Below are 19,525 nucleotides of genomic sequence, written 5' to 3' on the forward strand. Positions count from 1 at the left end.
TACTAAAATGTAAAATTCAAAAGTGTCGACAATCCACACTTAACTGAATAACCCAGCCATTGTTTCAGAGACTATTGGAACATCCATGGGGGTTATTCACTAAACGGGTGAGTGGGGAGGGAATTGACAACAGAATTTGACATTTTAGCCCAACATTTACCTGAATTGGTAAAAAAAAAAAAAAAATAGCTGTTTTCCCAGCTCAGTGTTATTCACTTAAAAGGGTATTGTGTGGAATTAAAAGGAGGATTTTGAATTTTAGGCCAAAGTAATTCAATTTGAAAAGTTTCAAACTCAGTTATTTTCCACTTTGACTACGTTGGTCTAAAATGTTAAATTTCTTGGTAAATTCCCAACAAGCCTCATTACAAAAAAAAAATATTTTAAGATTAATCTTTAAATTATACATTTAATTATATATTTTTCATATATATATATATCATAATTAGAAACAAATTAGTTTTGTTTTATCATTGTTCATTGTATGATACGAATGTTATATTATACTTTCATTATCATTGAAAAAATATTATCAATTAAAAATATTTGAACAGAAAAAAATAGCAGCATTCTTGATAAAGATCTTGATAAAGGCCTGAAAAGGGCAGAAACATTGATCGTCTGTAAAGACTACTTTATGATGTGATTCACCGAATAAAACCACGACAAACAGACTTGTGCGTGCTACTAATTGTTTTCTGATATACATCTTATGCAGTACTGCACCCAGACATCAGATTTTTGTATATTTTTTGATTGGGATAAGTTTTTAAATTATTTATATATTTCATAATTATATATTTTGTTCAATTCCAAGTTAAAGCAAAGCAAATGGCATACAAATTACCTTCACTTTATCAACAAGCCCTTAAAAACTGAAAAAAAGGAAATTATATTTTGTTACAAATAGAAAAAAGACTAAAAATGACTATAAATATCTATATATCAGATGTCTGTTTCTGTTTGTACTAGAATAGATTTTTGTTCTGTTTTTAATGGCTTGTTGATCAGGTAAAGACATTTTGTTTGCTATTTGCTTTGCTTTAACGTGGAATTGAACACAACTTGCAGAAGGATATTTGATTATAGAAGTATCCTTTACAACCAGTACAGTGATTCCCTGATCTGAATTATGTGAGTGAATGGAAATTGATTTTTTTTTTTTATATTTGGGAATATTAGTGTAACACTCAGGACAACAGTTTTTATTGTTTTATATTTTCCATATTGGAGTGCATGTGCTGGTGAAAAAAGTAAGTAAATATAGGTTTTGTTTTTTCTTTATTTAACTTTTGAAGTTTGCTCATTGATTGGGCATTAAAAGAGCTAATGTTATTGTTCACTTTTTTGTGTAGTTAAAGTTACATTTGCTGGTATTATTTCTTGTCAGATTCAATAGTGGATGTTTCCTTTTCTAGGGCTAACTAAAATCATTTGACTTATCTGTCTTCTATTCGTCTATTTGGCTCCAATAGGGAATGTTTCTATTTACTGAGCTAACTTAAATTACTTGGTTTATATTGTAATTGCCTACCTATCGTTCAACATAACCCATCTGGGATAAAAAGGTGCAATTATTAATTTTAGAAGAAACATGTTGGATCTTAATTCACCACAATTTGCTCTTTAGTGAATAGGTCCCAATGTGTTAAATAATCCTAAAACTATTGCAAAAGATCAATAATGTCTGTGTTTTTAAAGTTTATTTTGCACATGGAGATTTAAAAAAAAAAAAAACCTTCTTGAGTCACTCTAACCAGAATAAACCATACATTTAGTTAAAAAAAACTTTTGAACATTTATTTACAAACTTCATACAAGCATTATTTGTAATACAAACAAGTAAAAATAAATTTCCTTTAAATTATATTAACATTTATATTAAAAGTCCATAGTAAAAAATGAATGATTTTAACAAAATATTTACAATTTATATTTACAAATGAACCTGTAATCTGCAAATGGAAATATGAAAGCAGCACACGTATGCTATATAAGGTACAAATAAAATGAATTTTATTTGTTTTAGAGCAGGGGTTTAAAATGGCAAGTTAACTGTTTCAGTGCAGTGAATAACTCTCTAAAGAGTGTAAGCTTGGTCATTGGCAGAGGAGATGTATCAGGGCAGGGTGAAATAATGTATAAGGGCCATCAATAGCATTGTTTTAAAAAGTAATATTATTTTACCTTAATATTCTGAAGCTCTGTACAATGGAGCCCAGTGACCCTCATTTATACTTATCTATCCATGTGCAGTTAGAGAATTCCAACTCCATTGATGTTTTACTTTTTTTCTAAGCATTATGGGACTTGTTGATCTGCGTGGCAGAAGGCACGCCTATGGGCTCCTATAAATATGTTATATAAGAGTTCTTAAACCCTGGGTCTGATTACAAGATATATGAGAACTGGCGAGGACTGTCTCACACACAGACTACTGTAAACTTGAATATGTCTCCTTAATGAGTTTTTTTTTTAAATAGCATGAATGCTATTTGGCAGTACCAATGCTAGTTGGCAGTACCATCCCTAGAATACATTTCCAAAGTTATTCACAATAGTGAGAATAGAAAGTGAATTGCAAATTTAAGAACAAAATAGCCAACCCAGAAGCACAGCTGACTTGGAGAATCTTTCTGGTTCATCTACTTTCTGGTCTTAAGGTTTAAATACACTTTGAATTCCGGACAATTCTAATTTTATGAATAACAATATTAGGTTATCTTAATAAAGACATTTAGCTAATACTGGTGCAGGCAGGTCCCGAGTATTTTCAGTGCAGCAAGAATCCTACTTTCAAAAAAACAATAGTAAAAATAATTTATATGGCTAATCGGTAAATGTGCAACTTTGCAAGTAAATGTACTGTGTATCTCCTTAAATTAAAACAGGTCGAATGGAATGCACAATATATTCTAAGATAGTTTACCCAATGGTGCACTGATAGAATAACTTCAAAATACAAAAAAAAGGAATAATGTATAGTTGTAGCAAAATGTTTTCTTCATGTAACTGGCGAAATGCTTGGATAAGGAAATGGGTTACAATATAAATACCCCAAATGTTACGTACACTAATAAGCTGGCAGTCCATTCATAGGCACTACAGACGGCAGTTTTAGTATAATGTAGTGAGCACTTGAGTTACACCGATCTTGGACCCAAAGAATAATGTTTTATGTCACAGTACCATTAAACAATTAATATCTTACATGGTCCCATGATGACTAGTCAATTTCTTATTATTGGTGTGGAGCACTTGATGTAATATACTATATTGTATAATGATATTACCAGAGTAAGGCTTTAGCACGGCACGCCCTCTAGTGGTATACGAGTTACTATCACCACGTCCACTCTCCACTGGCAAAACTCCATTGAAGGTAGTCAGTATATCTATCTTCTCAGTTGGGGACCCATCTAAATTTGTACCCCCCTCCAAATGTCCGTATGGTGAAAGCGTTTCCCTGGGGATAGGCTAAAGTCCGAATCGTGCTGTGTTCCTTTATGGAGGTCTTGAAGGAGGTGTCTTCTTCCAGCTCAGTATCAACCAAATTCACTGAGTTCTGCCCAGTGACTGTCTTGAGTCCATTGAAAGCCCCGCACATTTTGATGTTTGGGATGCCTTCTTCCTGGAAATCCATGTGGTCGTCTGTTTGTAGTTTAGGGCGTTTAGCCTCTGTGGGTTGACTCTGGAGAACAGCATTACATTTCTTAGAGATCTCCCTCAATATCTCATCCACCTTTTTACAATCCTGCTCGTTGTCCTGAGGGTAATATTCCTGTAGATTCCTCTTCACGGGTGGCCTAGGTGACACTGTACCTGATGAAATCCTCCCACTGTCTCCTGACCTATGGTACATCAGTTTCTGGGAAGGAAACAAAATATCACAATTTAGAACTCTATTCATACGCTATGATCCTATTCCAGACATTACATGTTCTCTCATATGTCTATATCAGCAGGCTCTGGCTAAATAATCTCTAATGACTGCAATTTAGCTGTTAAACTTCAGGATAATGTGCTGCTTGGAAGTATGTATCTTACAACAAGGTCATTTAATAGTGAATAACACAAACAATTATTTTGCCTATTGTATAGATCATTTATTTTGCAGATTATCATGTTTAGTTTTTTGTTACAAGATGCATTGAAATTTTGTGATATGCATTTTATTCTTTAGATTTTAGGTTTAAAAATGTCCAAATGTTTTAAATATATTTAAGTATTAGGTGTCTGTATCATAATAAGACATTTTGATCTATCCTATAATATAATAATAAAATAATAATAATAATAATAATACCCTTTCCAAGTGTTTTGTAAGGATCTATTCAAATACTGTTGCTGATGTGAGAACAGATTTGATAAATAAATCAAAATAACCAATTTGTATTAATTTATTGCAATTCAGCATTTTATTACATTTCAACAATTGTTAATTACATTTTCAAAGTCAATTCTCACATCAAAGCAACTCACTCAATAGTCTACAAGGAAATGATACAGATTTTGTAAGCTGTACAATTACATGCTCAATTCAAATGTTAATTTCCCTTAACAGGTATTGGTTTTTCCTAGGTAAGTGGATAACCAGTTAATAATAACTCATGGGAAAAGCTGTATGTGAATGAATTTTTTTCTATTTAATTGAAAATAAAGATTTATATATAAAAAAGTAAAAAAAAATAACTTATGGGACTTGCAATCACATCATGCTTAGCCAGCTTATAAATCTCTGGCTGAGCTGACAGGCAGATGATGTATCTGTTACAACCCTGGTAACTAGTAGATCCAAGTCACCCCTGCCTTAGAACATTGATATGGAAGCCATTATGGTATCCGAGCGCCCTCTACAGGCTGCTAATGGTAAGTGGAATAAATTTGATTTAACATGATTTTAACACTTACATCGAGAACTGATGCCAGATGCTTAGCCTGGGCAGCAAGCTCATTGAGATGGACGTTTTTTTCTTTCAGAGAGGCAATCTCTTCTTGTTTTTCAGTCAATGTCACATGCAGCTATATGGAGGAGGAACGGGACATTGTAATATACAGCAAACCGTTGCAAGTACCTTCATATTTAAACAAACAGTTTAGCATTATATTGAGAAATAATGAAAATAAATTATAAGAAACCCAGGCATTGATTCAAAAATGTTTAACTGATTCATGTTAGATGTAAAGCATGCATTGCGATATTACAATTGTGCAGAAAGAAATTCATTGACATCAGCCTTAGTTCATACATGGTTAACTGTAAAAAAGGGGGATTTTTTTTAAAAAACACATTTCCAAATGGTCTACATGTTTCTCATGGAAATACATTTGTCTCACAATTTGCAGGCAGTGATCCAAGTGTCTACTACTCGTTTATTAGTAAATAGGTCGTTCATAAACCTTACCTGTGTATTCTCCACTAGAGCATTGCCCAGGGCCTGCTGGTTCTGGCCAGCGATGTCTTTCCAGTATTGCTCGGTAGTGGCTGCAGGCTGCACATTGAGGGGCATGAGATGCACTGGCTGGGGTGCGGGAATGCAAGGGTTAAACACATGGTAATCTGCAGAGCCAATCGCAGTTTGCATGAGAGAGGATTGGTCTGGGGAGAGAAATGGAATCATAAATTATAATTAGCCACAATGTTTATGTTTTTTTTATAAAAACAAACAAAAAAAACACCCTGAATATACAGCAAGGCTTACTCGTGCACGAATTAGCCACATTATAACGATTTCATTTAAAAAAAAAAAAAAAAACAATTGTGGGGATTTAGAACTATTACTCTTTAATGTATGAGATGTATCCACTGGTTTAAATTGAAGATATCTGCAAAGAGCTAATAATGTTACTCTCTAGTGGATCATCAACAGCGTGTGTTTAAATTAAACGAAATAGTAAGTACAAAGTTCCCCTTACAAGATATATTTTAAGTATCACAGTTTCTAATAAATATTACACAGAATTAATGTAACTTAAATGTATAGTTTGGCTGCTTTGGACTTTACAATCACCTTATAAGGAAATGGCATCTTCATATACACCTGCTCATAGCTCACCTGCAATGAAGTTATCCACAGCATCTCTGAACTCCTGCAGGTCAAACTGAGATCCATCTTGCAAACAGTGTCCCTAAAACAAAGACAGCCCTTAATGCATCCAATGGTAAAAAGACTCAAACATGATAATTTAATGCAATGAGACCTCTCCATTGAATCGATTCCATAATTAGTCATCTGCTACAGTGAGATATATATCCTAGAAATCTATTCAGTGAGACAGCCCTAGTAATCTCCTTCAGTGAGATCTATATACTGTATCCCTAATAATCTGTTACAGTGAGATCTATATACTGTATCTCTAATAATATGTTGCAGTGAGATCGATATATCTCTACAAAATTCCTGTTCACATACCTGGAAATCATCATATCCATAGGTTGGGTAATGGAGGTGGCATGCTTGCACTGCCATGTCCCGGACTGCAGTAATGGGAGTTACAGTATGAGGTATAGTGTTTCCAGGAGTGAGCAGAGCTATCGGCACAGTGACAGGGCTCCTGCAGTGCAGTGGGTTTATAATGATACAGGCTCTGTACAACCTGTTAGCCAGGGCAGTCCCCTGTGCATCCCGTGCCTGATCCTGATTGGTCTACTCTGGCCAATCAGGTGGCTGTGTGAGCTCTCAGTGACAAATTAACCTGGGCTGCCTGCCCCTATGAACAGAGCCTCACCTCAGGGCACCAGACAAATAACTTTATATGAAGGCTTAGCATTCACACAATGCAAGATAAGGAGCCTCCCTCTAATTGCCAGGTTCACCTACAATGAAAGTGCTGGAGCCCAGTACAAGGCCAATCAGCCCTCCAGCCACTACTGGTCAAACTGTTTGTTTTTGTATTGTGTTTGTTTATTCTGGGATACATGTGTTGCTATTGCCCCCCTTGCTAATTCTCACTGTGAAATCTTTACAGCATTAATAGCAGCAATAAAATGATAATATATTACTATAGCTAGATAAATATGCCATTTTAGTTAACGTACTTAATACTGGGTGATGGGCCAGATTTATAACATTATATCATAAGTACTATATGTTTCCTCATATTAATATTTTCCAGATTTCCATTCAGTAGCTTCAAAAAAATCAGCAGGTTACAGGCAAAACCTTACCAACCGTATCCCAAAATCCTACAGTATAAAATCTATTCTCCTCTTGTGTCTGACAACATGATTTTTGTTTTTCATTTACTTGTTAACCAACTGTATAATTGTAAAGCGCTGGGGAAAATGTTTGTGCTTTATAAAAACTAATGATAATAATAGCAATACGTACCACACTCTAGTGTATATACCACGAGAAAAGGTGGACGGTGGAATTTGTAAGAGGACATTACTTGGAATTTGGATTTTGCAACCAGTGTCATTATTTGATGTTCACTCCCCATTACTTTATTCGTTCGTTTAACCACCTAGCACACATCCATGCTATATATAGAGAATTTGGCACATGTTCCACTGGTTGCATAATGGTTGGCAATAGATTGTTTGGAAAAGGCTTATGGGCAGATTTTTAGTTTTTATATTTTATTTGTTACTGCCAGGAACACCTGCAGAAGATCTACCTTCTACCCCCATTACTCTCAGCCAAATCTGAATAATGTAAACGGTTGGTCCTACCAAGTTGGGCAATGGTTACTAACCTTACTATTTCAGTTACATTTAAATGAAGCAAGCTAGCATTCTGGTGCTGTTTATATTTATTTAATTCAAAGCTAATGGTTGATAATCATCTAAATTCTAAACGAAATATGTCTGCAATCAGTAATCCAGCGTCAAATTTTATAACTGCCAAAATATTTGGGCCGAATATTAAAATTTAACATAACCATGAACAGGTTAATATATCTGAAAAGTTGTCTCACAGCAGTTTTGAGCGACAGGTGCAGCACGTGTAAGCAGTAAGCCACGATTTCACATATATCGCTGGAATTCCTCTGTACAGACACAGTAACACTGGGATTATCTCAAATGTGGCCAACTTGCTTTCTGTTAACCATTTAAATGCCAGAGTGTTTGGCAACACACCACTGATAAACCTAGCTAAAAGTGTACGACAACGGTGTGATTAACAGCAAAACTGCACATTGTTACACTTTATAATACGGGGAAGTCTACTGTGTGTATTCACTAAGAGCTGCGATCGCTTGACACGCAACTGGTAAAATGAAGATCAGCATATTACTAATACAATACAAAGATGGAAAATGTATCCCTTATTTCAGCAAACCTGGAGATTTTGTTTCCAATCCTGCTATGTTGTCCTAATTTGGTAAGTCTATCGAATAGCCACCACAACTCGCTGCTTAGTGAATAAGCCCCATAAATACATTTTGTGCACTACATTACGCACTATTCTCAACAAGCGAAGAGGCAGAACTATTATAGAAAATGTTGATCTGTGACATCCCATTGTTCAGCGCTACGGAATTTGCTGGCGCTATATAAATAATAAAATAATAAGAATAAAAACAATAATATGTGATTCCAAACTCAGCCATTCTCTGCATGTAAATGTACCATGGTATTAATATGTAATGCAGATAGACCCCTTTGGCTTTAGTAATGCAGGTATTATTACTGCACTGGATGTTCCTGTGGGGCACAGGGTGTGTAACCTGATCTTCATTCCAAACAGTAATAACTAAGCCAGATGAGACAGTTGGTGTAGTAACCACAGACCGTAACCAAAACACACATTGACCATACACCGATAACTGTATAGGGCTTTATTCACTAAGCAGCGAATTGTAGCGTATTGACAACTGAAATGTAGAATTTAGTCAGAGGCATAGCCAATCTAGCCGAGTTTTACCGTTTTTCCAGTTCTACTATTTCTGCCTATATTTTCTAATTAGTTTTCCAGTTCACTATTGATAATGGATTTTGGAACGCATCTTTTATTACAGGATCCAACATAGGTACACTGATAGACATATCCCAACCAAAACAAGCAAAGCACATGATGGTAAGCCTGTACAGACACCAAAATATATCCACATATATGTACAGACACCAAAATATATCCACATATATGTACAGACACCAAAATATATCCACATATATGTACAGACACCAAAATATATCCACATATATGTACAGACACCAAAATATATCCACATATATGTACACACCAAAATATATCCACATATATGTACAGATACCAAAATATATCCACATATATGTACAGACACCAAAATATATCCACATATATGTACAGATACCAAAATATATCCACATATGTACAGACACCAAAATATATCCACATATATGTACACACCAAAATATATCCACATATATGTACAGACACCAAAATATATCCACATATATGTACAGATACCAAAATATATCCACATATATGTACAGACACCAAAATATATCCACATATATGTACACACCAAAATATATCCACATATATGTACAGACACCAAAATATATCCACATATATGTACACACCAAAATATTTATACATACTTGTACAGATACCAAAATATATACACGTATACAATAACAGGGAAATATTTCTGTGACATCGATATGCAATACTAGTATGCTGTATTACTGTGTATGTATTAGGGTCTGTCAGATTACAGCTAATCACTAATCACATTGTATCGTGGAAGCATTGCACCCAAAGTGTAATAACCTAAATCAGATCATTTTATTTATTTATTTCCAGGGATAACCTTTTAAACACCATGGGGCTTGTAATATTTTGCTTACTTCAATGCAGCACACATCACTGTAATAATAAAAGTGTGCTTGATTTATTTATTTTTATTGTGTGTTTTAATGGGTTTAACAGGTACGTTTGGCTCCTTCTTTACAACAATAGAGATTGTTAAATCGTGCACTTAAACTGTCTAGAATGTGTAAATCGCTCAGCCCTACTGTATTTGCTGTATTTGTGTAGTTGTTGAGTGTTTACTGACATTTAATGAACACATTTCTGGCTCTTTACAATGAAAATGACTGTGGGGAGATCATGTCAGATATAACTGATCAAAGGACTGCTGGCTTTGAAGTATCTGTGGGGTTGTCATTTACCTGCTGTGAAATGTTACCCCTAGCGGCGTCTTGTTGTATAACAGAGTCACAGTCTGCCAAGTCTTGCCAGTCGATTGTAGAAAGTGCTGTGGGCAGATAACAGTAGTTTTTAATATAATAAGATATACGTACACACATACATACACTCTCTCGATCGGTTGCTCTGAGAAAATATATTGCAGTCTGCAGATCTTACCTGCGTCCACTGCGTTTGGAGATGGATCCACATAAATGGACACAGGTCTGTTGGTAGCTGGGAAAAGTCTCCTTGTCGGCGCCTGCTTTAGAAATAGTCAGCTCAGAAATGCACTCAATCAAAATCCTAATGTGGATATTAATATAATTGTTGAAGTGGAACAATCAGACAGGAATAGTCCCGTTTTTCTCCAAGGTGATTGTTCCACTTGAAAAACTTGGTCCCACAAACGTTTTGATAACAATACCCATTGTGTTTTTTTACCAAAATAAATCGCACGTTGATAAATACCTTTTTATCAGCCTTAACGGGCTTTTTTATCGGTCTGCTTGGGACACTGCCAATGGTGTTTGGACAGATCTTGCCGAAAGCTTTCCGTCTGTTCTCCATGGTGTCAGAATGAGTGGATTGCAGAGAATACAATGTGTCAGATATGAGATTCTGTCCCCCTTCTCCCCAACTGTCACAAGTCATTTATAATACAGGGGAAGCTGCCGGAATGTTCAGCTTCCTCCAATCACAGGCTCGGAGCTTGACAGCATCTCCAAGGTAAAGCGTCCCTGGCAGCGAGAGCCGCGCATGCGCACTTTGCAGAGTTTCTTCCAGCGCTGTAGCCCGCCATTACCCGGGCAGATTAAGGGTCTGATTCAGCCCTAGGTGTGAAAGGAGAGTGTAATGCCTGTGTAATAGGAGGATTACTGGTGTAAGTGCTGATAAGGCAGGATAAGGTGTTACTTTGTATGTGATATGTCATGCTGAGTGTCATGGTTATATTCCAATCTACCCTCTGTTTAACTGGGAGAAAATTAATAACGGGATAAACTAGTGTTATACATGCAAAGGGACCATCTGGATATGTTCTGACTGTTTTAATAACTAAAACGAATTGAATGCATATAATACTCTCCTGGCTGTTACTGCAGAGCAGTGTATTGCGGCCAGTAATCCAGACTCTCTCTGTGGTTTATTCACCAAACTGGGAATTGTAGAAAATGGAAAACAGAATTAGGAATTTTAGGGCAAACTGGAAATAATCTCCAACTCCGCCATGTTTCCAGCTCAGCTAGTTCAGCTTAACTAGGACTCACATAAGCGACTTGTCGTTGGCAGGTGAGCTCACACTTTAATGGCCATTGTAGTGATTAAAAAAAATGTCTGGGGGGGCGGAGCCTAACCTTCCATGGAGTAAGACGTGTGCTCTCCTAGCTCTCTTACCCCGGGCATACAATCCGCATCCATCAGCCTCCACAAAGGTGCATCTCACCCTCAAAACTTAACGCAGACCTACAGCAACCCCATCACCACACATTCAGATGGGGGGAACGAAAAAAAGAAAAGAATCCACACCGTCAGTGGCCACGATGTTCCGCGCCAAAGAAGACAAGCAGCCATCTTGGGCCCAGAGCCAGGCAGACACAGGCTCGGACTCTGAAGAGAGTGACAGGGAATCTACAGACACATCCCCTCTTACTAAAGATGATCTCCGAAGAATGCTCAGAGAAACATCGGCTGACATCAAGGCCTACACAACGGCAGCACTCGAAAAACAAATATCAGGCCTCAAAGAAGACATAGAGGCGCTGACCTCTCGCACAGGCACCACTGAACGCCTCATAAAAGAAACCCAAATACAAACAACCACCCACGGCAGAGAACTGGAGAACCTGTCGGACAGGGTACGTTTTCTGGAGGATGGCCTAGAGGACTTAAATAATAGATCCCGCAGGCAAAACATACGCATACGGGGCCTACCGGAAACCGTCTTACCGGACGCCATACTGCCAACCATTACAGCAGTATTCCACTCCCTCCTGCCTGACACCCCAGAACACGACATATACATAGAAAGAGCACACCGAGCGCTGAGGCCGCCGACATTCAACCCCAATATCCCCAGGGATATCATCGTGAAACTCCTTCACTTCCCAATTAAAGAAAAGCTAATGAACGCAGCCAGAAACCGCCCGCCTCTATATCAAGGGCAACAGCTTCATTTCTATCAAGATCTGGCGCCCACGACACTGAGGAAACGCCGAGAACTAAAACCCCTCACCACCGCGCTAATTGAATCCGGGTGGCGCTATATGTGGGGGCACCCTTTCAAGCTGACAGCGAAAAAGGGAGACCAAACCTTCACCCTCCATCAAGTCACCGACATGCAGGATTTTGCAGCGCATCTGGGAATCCCCTTGCGGTATCCACCGGCCGACTCCAACCGTGCCTCTCCAGGAGACAACAGCCGTAAAGAAGGACCCCGCTCCAACACAAGCCGCATGCAGACCAAGAGGAAAACACCATCGGTCCCCCAGGAGCAAACCCAGACAGACACTTGAACGGTACCGTGAACAGCTGCCAGAACCACATCGGCGGACCCACAAAGAGCGGAAAGTTCCACTCCGCGAACGTGGTCCAAGGACACTGTTCCTCCGGTAGTATGCACTACGAACTGTTACACCCTAGTTAAGATTAATGTTTCTGTTTGATATGCAAGTTTATTACAATGTTATATTTATTTGCCATGCCATCACACCCCAGAGCACTATAACTGCCCCTCATTAGGCCCAGACCTGGCAGGCCTCAGTCCCAAGCCTATAATAATGTCGCACGAGTGCGAGGGACAACACACATACCCCACATACCCCGGACCCCAACCGGGTCGGGGAGCTACATAATCGCCTCCCAACCACACAAAACGACCACACCGGGGCACGACAGGCCACAAGGCAAAGTAGAAGGCCTCCCTGGCCTCCCCAAGACCCATCACCTTAGCTCAATATCTGCCCAACCCACTTAAGTGTATCTAGAGACGCGACACACCAGCGCGCAGTCTCTCTCCCCTCACCACATCACCAGCGAGATGCTGCCCTTTTTATGCCCCACTTGTGGATGTCCCCACTCCTCATCCTCCGACCCTACTCGGCAGGGGGGGGGGTGGGGGGAGAGATGGGGAGAGGGAAGGGTTGGGAAACACCACAAAGACCCAGAGGCCTCACAGTGCTTCATTCTCAGACCAGGCCGGACCGAATTAGCTAAAGAGCACCCAGGGGGGATGGCAAGGTTCGATACCCGGAACCCACACTGAAAGGCAGACACGCAGGGGGCATATTTAATATGTACAACTTCGAAACTGGGCTAAAAGTAAGGCAGAACAACAACTAAGGCCTTACCGGTGACACCCTTACAGAAGGAAAGGGCGTAGCGCCCACAGATTTAACCGGGGGGGAAAGCAAGAAAAACTAGCGGTAACATTTTAGTAACAAACCCCAGGGGAGGAACACTATTTCACAAAAAGAGGTTTGATTAATGCAGAATGTGTCCCACCCCAAGGTACTACTTATATGCTTATTTCTATTTTTTACCAGAACCGCACACCTTACCCCTCTTCTTTGTATCATATCGTTAGGGGTGTTTTGAACCGTCATTTACTTTGAAGTGCAGTTGTGTGACAAACTATAGCGCCTCACTGATATCCAAGTTATACATAGTCACCAATGTTACATAGCGCCTCTCTGCATGTGTATATGTATTTATCAGAATGTATCCCAATGCCTGACAGAAGAGACTCCCTAACCTCACTAGAAACACCCCCGCACGACGACATCACGACAACGACCCCCCCTATGCCCCACAACCATACGACTTACCTTAGAGCAATATAAGGCGAAGATGGAAGGGCGACAACCACCACCCCCTAGGGCTATGTGAGCCAATCACAACCCGACACTCTAAAATTAACTCCCTCGAGAGACCCTGAGCACACGAGACCACCCCATCAAGCTTACAAGCTTCACAGAGAGCAGAAACCCCCCCTGAGGTATACATGCAGCTCCTGCAACCCAAAAGGTACCATAACCTATTAAAAGGCCCACCAGACCCCAGACACAACTCCCCTGACACTACACCTTACCCAATCAAGTACACGACCAGAGACAAACAACTAACACCGACTGCAGCGCCCTCGCACGCGCCTTTGTCTTTCAGCAAAAACTATCCTCGATACCCGGAACATGAAGGACAGACAGAACGCCTAACCTGGACAGACACAAGCGACTGCCCACCAACGAGAAACCAGACACCAACCTTGAACCCACCGATTTCAAAACGCGAACAGGTTAGCAGAAAAACACACTTACCACAGGCACAACAATGACACATGACCGACACCGACACCTGCATTACCCACCAAAGAAATCACGACAAGCACATACGACCTAGGAACCACTCACACACATAACCAAGACAAGAACCAAGCAGACCATGGCGATTAACAACGCCCTCATGACCTCACATCACGAAACTGGCTCTCATACGTCACCACCCTCCAACACAATAACCTGAAAACAGACCCTCTAACACACCCACACTCGCACGACACGAGTCAAACCAACCAGCACAATTGAAACTCTTACTCAAACCACCCTACCCGAGATGCACCCTCGGAACTAGAACAGAAAACCCGGGGACAGAGAGGGAGAGGCGAAGCACCGACCCACCTCCACCCTCAAAACCCCAACCAAACGTATAACTCCTAGCTCACCTGACCACAAAGCATAAACAAGAACACCAAAACCTCACATTGCTTACAAACTATAAACATCCAAATAAGCAAACCCAGCCGCCCAAAAGACGCCTGGCAACCAACCAGTAAGACCAGGACCCAACCCACTCCCCTATACCCAGATCCACCTGGGACATCCCACAAACCCCCCCCCCTGCACCGCCACCCGTCACCCGACCCATTACCCCGAATCCCCACCCCTCCCCGCTAACCAATAACCCCGCTCTCCCCCCCTAACACGCACTACATAAACGAAACACCACACACAAGACACAACACAGCCACACCCAGCATGCCGGCCACTCTGACCTGCCTATCGATAAATTGTAAAGGACTAAACAATCCGACCAAACGACACCAACTAATGAGATGGGCAAACAGATCTAAGGCGGACATACTCCTCCTTCAGGAGACACACTACACTGAAGCTAAGCAATTCCCTCTCCTGAGCCGACACTACCGAATCAACCATTTCGCCAGCTCCCCTCACGGCAAGCATAACGGAGTAGCCATCATTATCCGAAAATCGTGCCCACTCGTCATCCAGCGCACAATAGCAGACCCACAAGGCCGATACCTCACAGTCACGGGCAAAATAGGCACACACTCATACGCCTTCACTTCCTTGTATGCCCCAAACACACCCTCCAGCACTTTCTGGCACACGTTACAAGCACACCTAGCTCTGTTTCCCTCCCACCACTCCATACTTGGCGGAGATTTCAATGCATCCCCTTCACCCTCAGTCGACAGACTCCGCACTCGCACGCACACTCAACATGGACCGCCGACGGCCAAAACAGACAAACTGCTCTCCTCATTCATCTCGCGTACCCACCTCCTAGACGCATGGAGATCTCAACACCCAACATCTTTAGATTACACCTTCTTCTCGCACCCACACCACTCATACTCCCGCATCGACCTTTTTCTCATCTCCCCAGCACTGGCACCAATGGTTCACTCCACATCCATAGGCCCCATTACGTGGTCCGACCACGCAGAAATAACACTCACAATTAACCTACCTTGCACAGTCCGACCATGGTCTTGGAGACTGAACCCCCACTTGCTTCATAACCCACAAATCAGACAAGAAGTAGACAGGGCCCTCACAGAATACTTCCAACTGAACAAATCCGCGGACACCTCAGAAGGGACCCTATGGGCTGCCCACAAGGCAGTGATCAGGGGAGTCCTAATAAACCAAGCAACAATACATAAAAAACAAAAGGTAGCACACCTAGAACAAACACTCAAAACCCTCCGAACCCTTGAAGCAAAGCACAAAGCAGACCCAACACAAGAGCTAACCGAACAGATAAAAAAATGCCAAACTGACATAAAAACATATATGGCAAAAGACTCAACAAAAGCCTTACTATGGACAAAGCAACTCTTTTATGACAAAGCCAACAAAGCCGATACATTACTCGCACGAAAACTCAAACAAAGAACCGAAAACAAACAGATACACAAAATACGCACCCCTGATGGAGCAATCACAGAAGCCCCAGAAGAAATTGCTAGCGTCTTCCTAAAATACTATGAGGCTTTGTACGATCACACACCAGGAGCACGCCATAACCCAACACCTATTAAAACACTAACAGAAACATATCTCAACCAAGTAGCGTTACCCTCCCTCAATGGAGAAGCAGCACAAACACTGGCCAACCCCATAACAACAATAGAACTCGCAGGGGCGATAAAAGCCCTGAAACCCAACAAAAGCCCAGGCCCGGACGGGTTCACAGGGCTCTATTACAAAACATATGCCCCCACCCTGATCCCACACCTTTGCAACCTATACAACACCATCTTACAAGGCGACCCACTACCAAAAGACATGCTACAAGCCAACGTATGCCTCCTTCCAAAACCCAACAAATCACACTTAGAACCAGGACACTACCGACCGATCTCCCTCCTCAACGTAGACTTAAAACTATTCACCAAAATCCTTGCCGACCGCCTAAACCCCCTCATACCCAAATTGATTCACCCAGACCAAGTAGGCTTTATACCGACGCGACAGGCCAGCGACAACACAAGACGGACATACGACCTCATATGGACGGCACAAACCAGACACACACCGACCCTTTTCCTATCTCTAGACGCAGAAAAGGCCTTTGACAGACTATTATGGCCCTTCTTATTCGCCACTCTAACCAAATTTGGATTCCCCCCAACATTCATTACCGCCCTACAGGTACTATACGCCACCCCACAAGCCCACCTCCTATTACCCCTAACAAATCCCCCCTCCTTCACGATACACAATGGCACACGCCAGGGATGTCCGCTGTCCCCTCTCCTCTTTGCGCTCTCCTTGGAGCCGCTCCTGCAAACACTCAGAACAAACGAAAACATACAAGGCCTAAAAATCCGCGGAGAAGAATACAAAACTGCAGCATATGCAGATGATCTACTCATCACAATAACAGAACCAACAACTTCCCTCCCACCACTCCTCCAAGCCCTGGAAACCTACGCCAACATATCCGGATATAAACTGAACATCGACAAGACTGAAGTCCTAGCCATACACATAGACGCCCCCACAAAAACAGCTATACACCAAATCTACCCCTTTGACCTCGCACCCACACATATCAAGTACTTAGGTATAGCCATCCCAGCAGACCTCTCTCGCAGCTATGACCTAAACTACACACCCACGATCCAAAAAATCAGACAAGATGTAGAGAAATGGCAAAACATGCCAATATCATGGCTGGGAAGACTGACATCGGTTAAGATGAATGTCTTACCCAGGCTCTTATACTTATTCCAATCTCTACCAATCCCAATTAAAAACACTGACATCAAGCAACTACAATCTACAATCGACAAATTCATATGGGCCAACAGACGCACCAGGATCAAAAGACAAACCCTATACGTTCCCAACAAAGCAGGGGGTTTAGGCCTCCCACACCTCACCCACTACTACCAGGCAGCTCAGCTAACACAAGCACAAAACTGGCACGCCCCTTGCGGAACCAAAAGATGGGTAGACCTAGAGCACGATATCTTTGGCAGGGACTTCCCATCATTATACATATGGCTCCCCAGAACAGCAAGACCTCCCCTACCCCGAACATCCCCCGCAATCATCAACACTATCAACATCTGGGACAAAGTAACCCAAAAAAGTGGCTTGACAACACAACCCTCACCCCTGACACCAATTCTTCGCAACACACACTTCCCACCCGGCATGACACCAAAAGACTTCGCCCGATTCGAAGAAAACGACCTCACACGACTACACCACTTCTATAGAAACCAACAACCAATACCATTCGCGGACCTCCCACAAACTACACCATACCGCACCTTCGACATGTTCCGCCACCTACAGCTTAGAAGCTTCCTCGAAACTCCGACAATAAAACAGGCCGGCACAAAAACTCTTACGCCCTTCGAAAAACAATGCATACAAACCCCTACACACAAAGGACAGATCTCAAAGCTATACACCCATTTAATTCAAAACGTTAAACACGGAGCACTTACATATGTGTCGGCTTGGGAGAGGGACATAGGTCCAGCCGAGGATCCAACAGACTGGACCGACATATGGGAAGCCACGGCATCCATATCCATATGTGTGAACCACAAGGAACAAGCATACAAGACACTACTGAGATGGTACGTCACCCCACTAAAACTCAAACAGATGGGCAGGTCGGACAATGACCTATGCTGGAAAGGCTGTGGACACAGAGGCACTTACATACACATGTGGTGGGAATGCACACACACAACACAACTATGGAACCAAATAGAAACCATGGTATCACAGATCCTCCACACTAACATACCACACGACCCATGGATATGGCTACTATCCAAACCCATGGCCAATACACCAAGATCCCAAAACAAATTGATTGCCAAAATTGCACTAGCAACCAGGAGAGCCATCGCTGAGAAATGGGGAAGCCCAGACACACCCACGCTAGACACAGTAAAAAGGAAAATTAAGGACACAATCAAAATGGACGAATTGTCCGCACTGGTTCACGACACGACCACACATTTCAATAAAATTTGGGACCCATGGTTCTATGAATACCCACCAACAGCCTAGACCGCCAGCGAGCACCCACACGGGATCACATCCCAAGTACGCGACAACCACACATATCCCACACCCATAACCCCCTCAGCCCCCCTCCCCCCGAGTCAGTAGACCGCTAGAACACCCCTACACAAACCACACTCTCCTACCAACCAAGCTACGATACACGCCGGCACCAATGGCGAACAAAAACAAAGGACACACATGACCAAACAATAGCATTACGCAGAAAACACACACTCACACTAACGATTAACAAAGCAACACAGCACCCACAACGCACACCACACCGCACCACAAATGACGCCGAAACGACCCACAAACCACACCCATACCGATGACATATAACGGACAATAACTCACTTAGAACGGAAGAGCGCAAGACACAGAGACAGACACTACAAGCTGACAATTCAGGATATCTCCCACCCCGACCTCTCTCATCCCAGAGGAGCCCGAAACCCAGCGGGACGACTTGACCACTGAAGTACGCAAACACAAAGGGTACAACAGAAAGATCACGAAAGCACAGTGTGCAAACAAAGGTACCCCACAACTGCACACCTATGATAGGAC

The 19,525-nt window shown here is 41.6% G+C and overlaps 1 protein-coding gene across 1 annotated transcript; it reads right to left on the reverse strand.

Annotated features, from left to right (window-relative positions):
• Positions 1-1,954: 1,954 nt before the first annotated feature.
• MCIDAS (multiciliate differentiation and DNA synthesis associated cell cycle protein) lies at positions 1,955-10,730 on the reverse strand. The gene is made up of 7 exons (XM_063456897.1): positions 10,590-10,730; positions 10,299-10,380; positions 10,103-10,188; positions 6,057-6,129; positions 5,406-5,599; positions 4,912-5,022; positions 1,955-3,868 (listed from the first exon to the last, which is right to left on the reverse strand). The coding sequence occupies exons 1-7, from the start codon at positions 10,686-10,688 to the stop codon at positions 3,404-3,406; spliced, it is 1,110 nt and encodes a 369-aa protein (XP_063312967.1). The 5' UTR covers positions 10,689-10,730; the 3' UTR covers positions 1,955-3,403.
• Between the last annotated feature and the right edge of the window lie 8,795 nt (positions 10,731-19,525).

This window comes from Pelobates fuscus, chromosome 5, assembly GCF_036172605.1.
Source record: "Pelobates fuscus isolate aPelFus1 chromosome 5, aPelFus1.pri, whole genome shotgun sequence".
Classification (NCBI taxonomy): domain Eukaryota; kingdom Metazoa; phylum Chordata; class Amphibia; order Anura; family Pelobatidae; genus Pelobates; species Pelobates fuscus.

Coding starts and splice junctions, on each gene's coding strand:
- MCIDAS (XM_063456897.1), bottom strand. CDS start 10,688: ATGGAGAACAGACGGAAAGCTTTCGGCAAGATCTGTCCAAACACCATT. Junction 10,381..10,589: donor CCGTTAAGGCTGATAAAAAG/GTATTTATCAAC, acceptor TTTCTAAAGCAG/GCGCCGACAAGGAGACTTTT. Junction 5,023..5,405: donor CTCTAGTGGAGAATACACAG/GTAAGGTTTATG, acceptor TCCTCCATATAG/CTGCATGTGACATTGACTGA.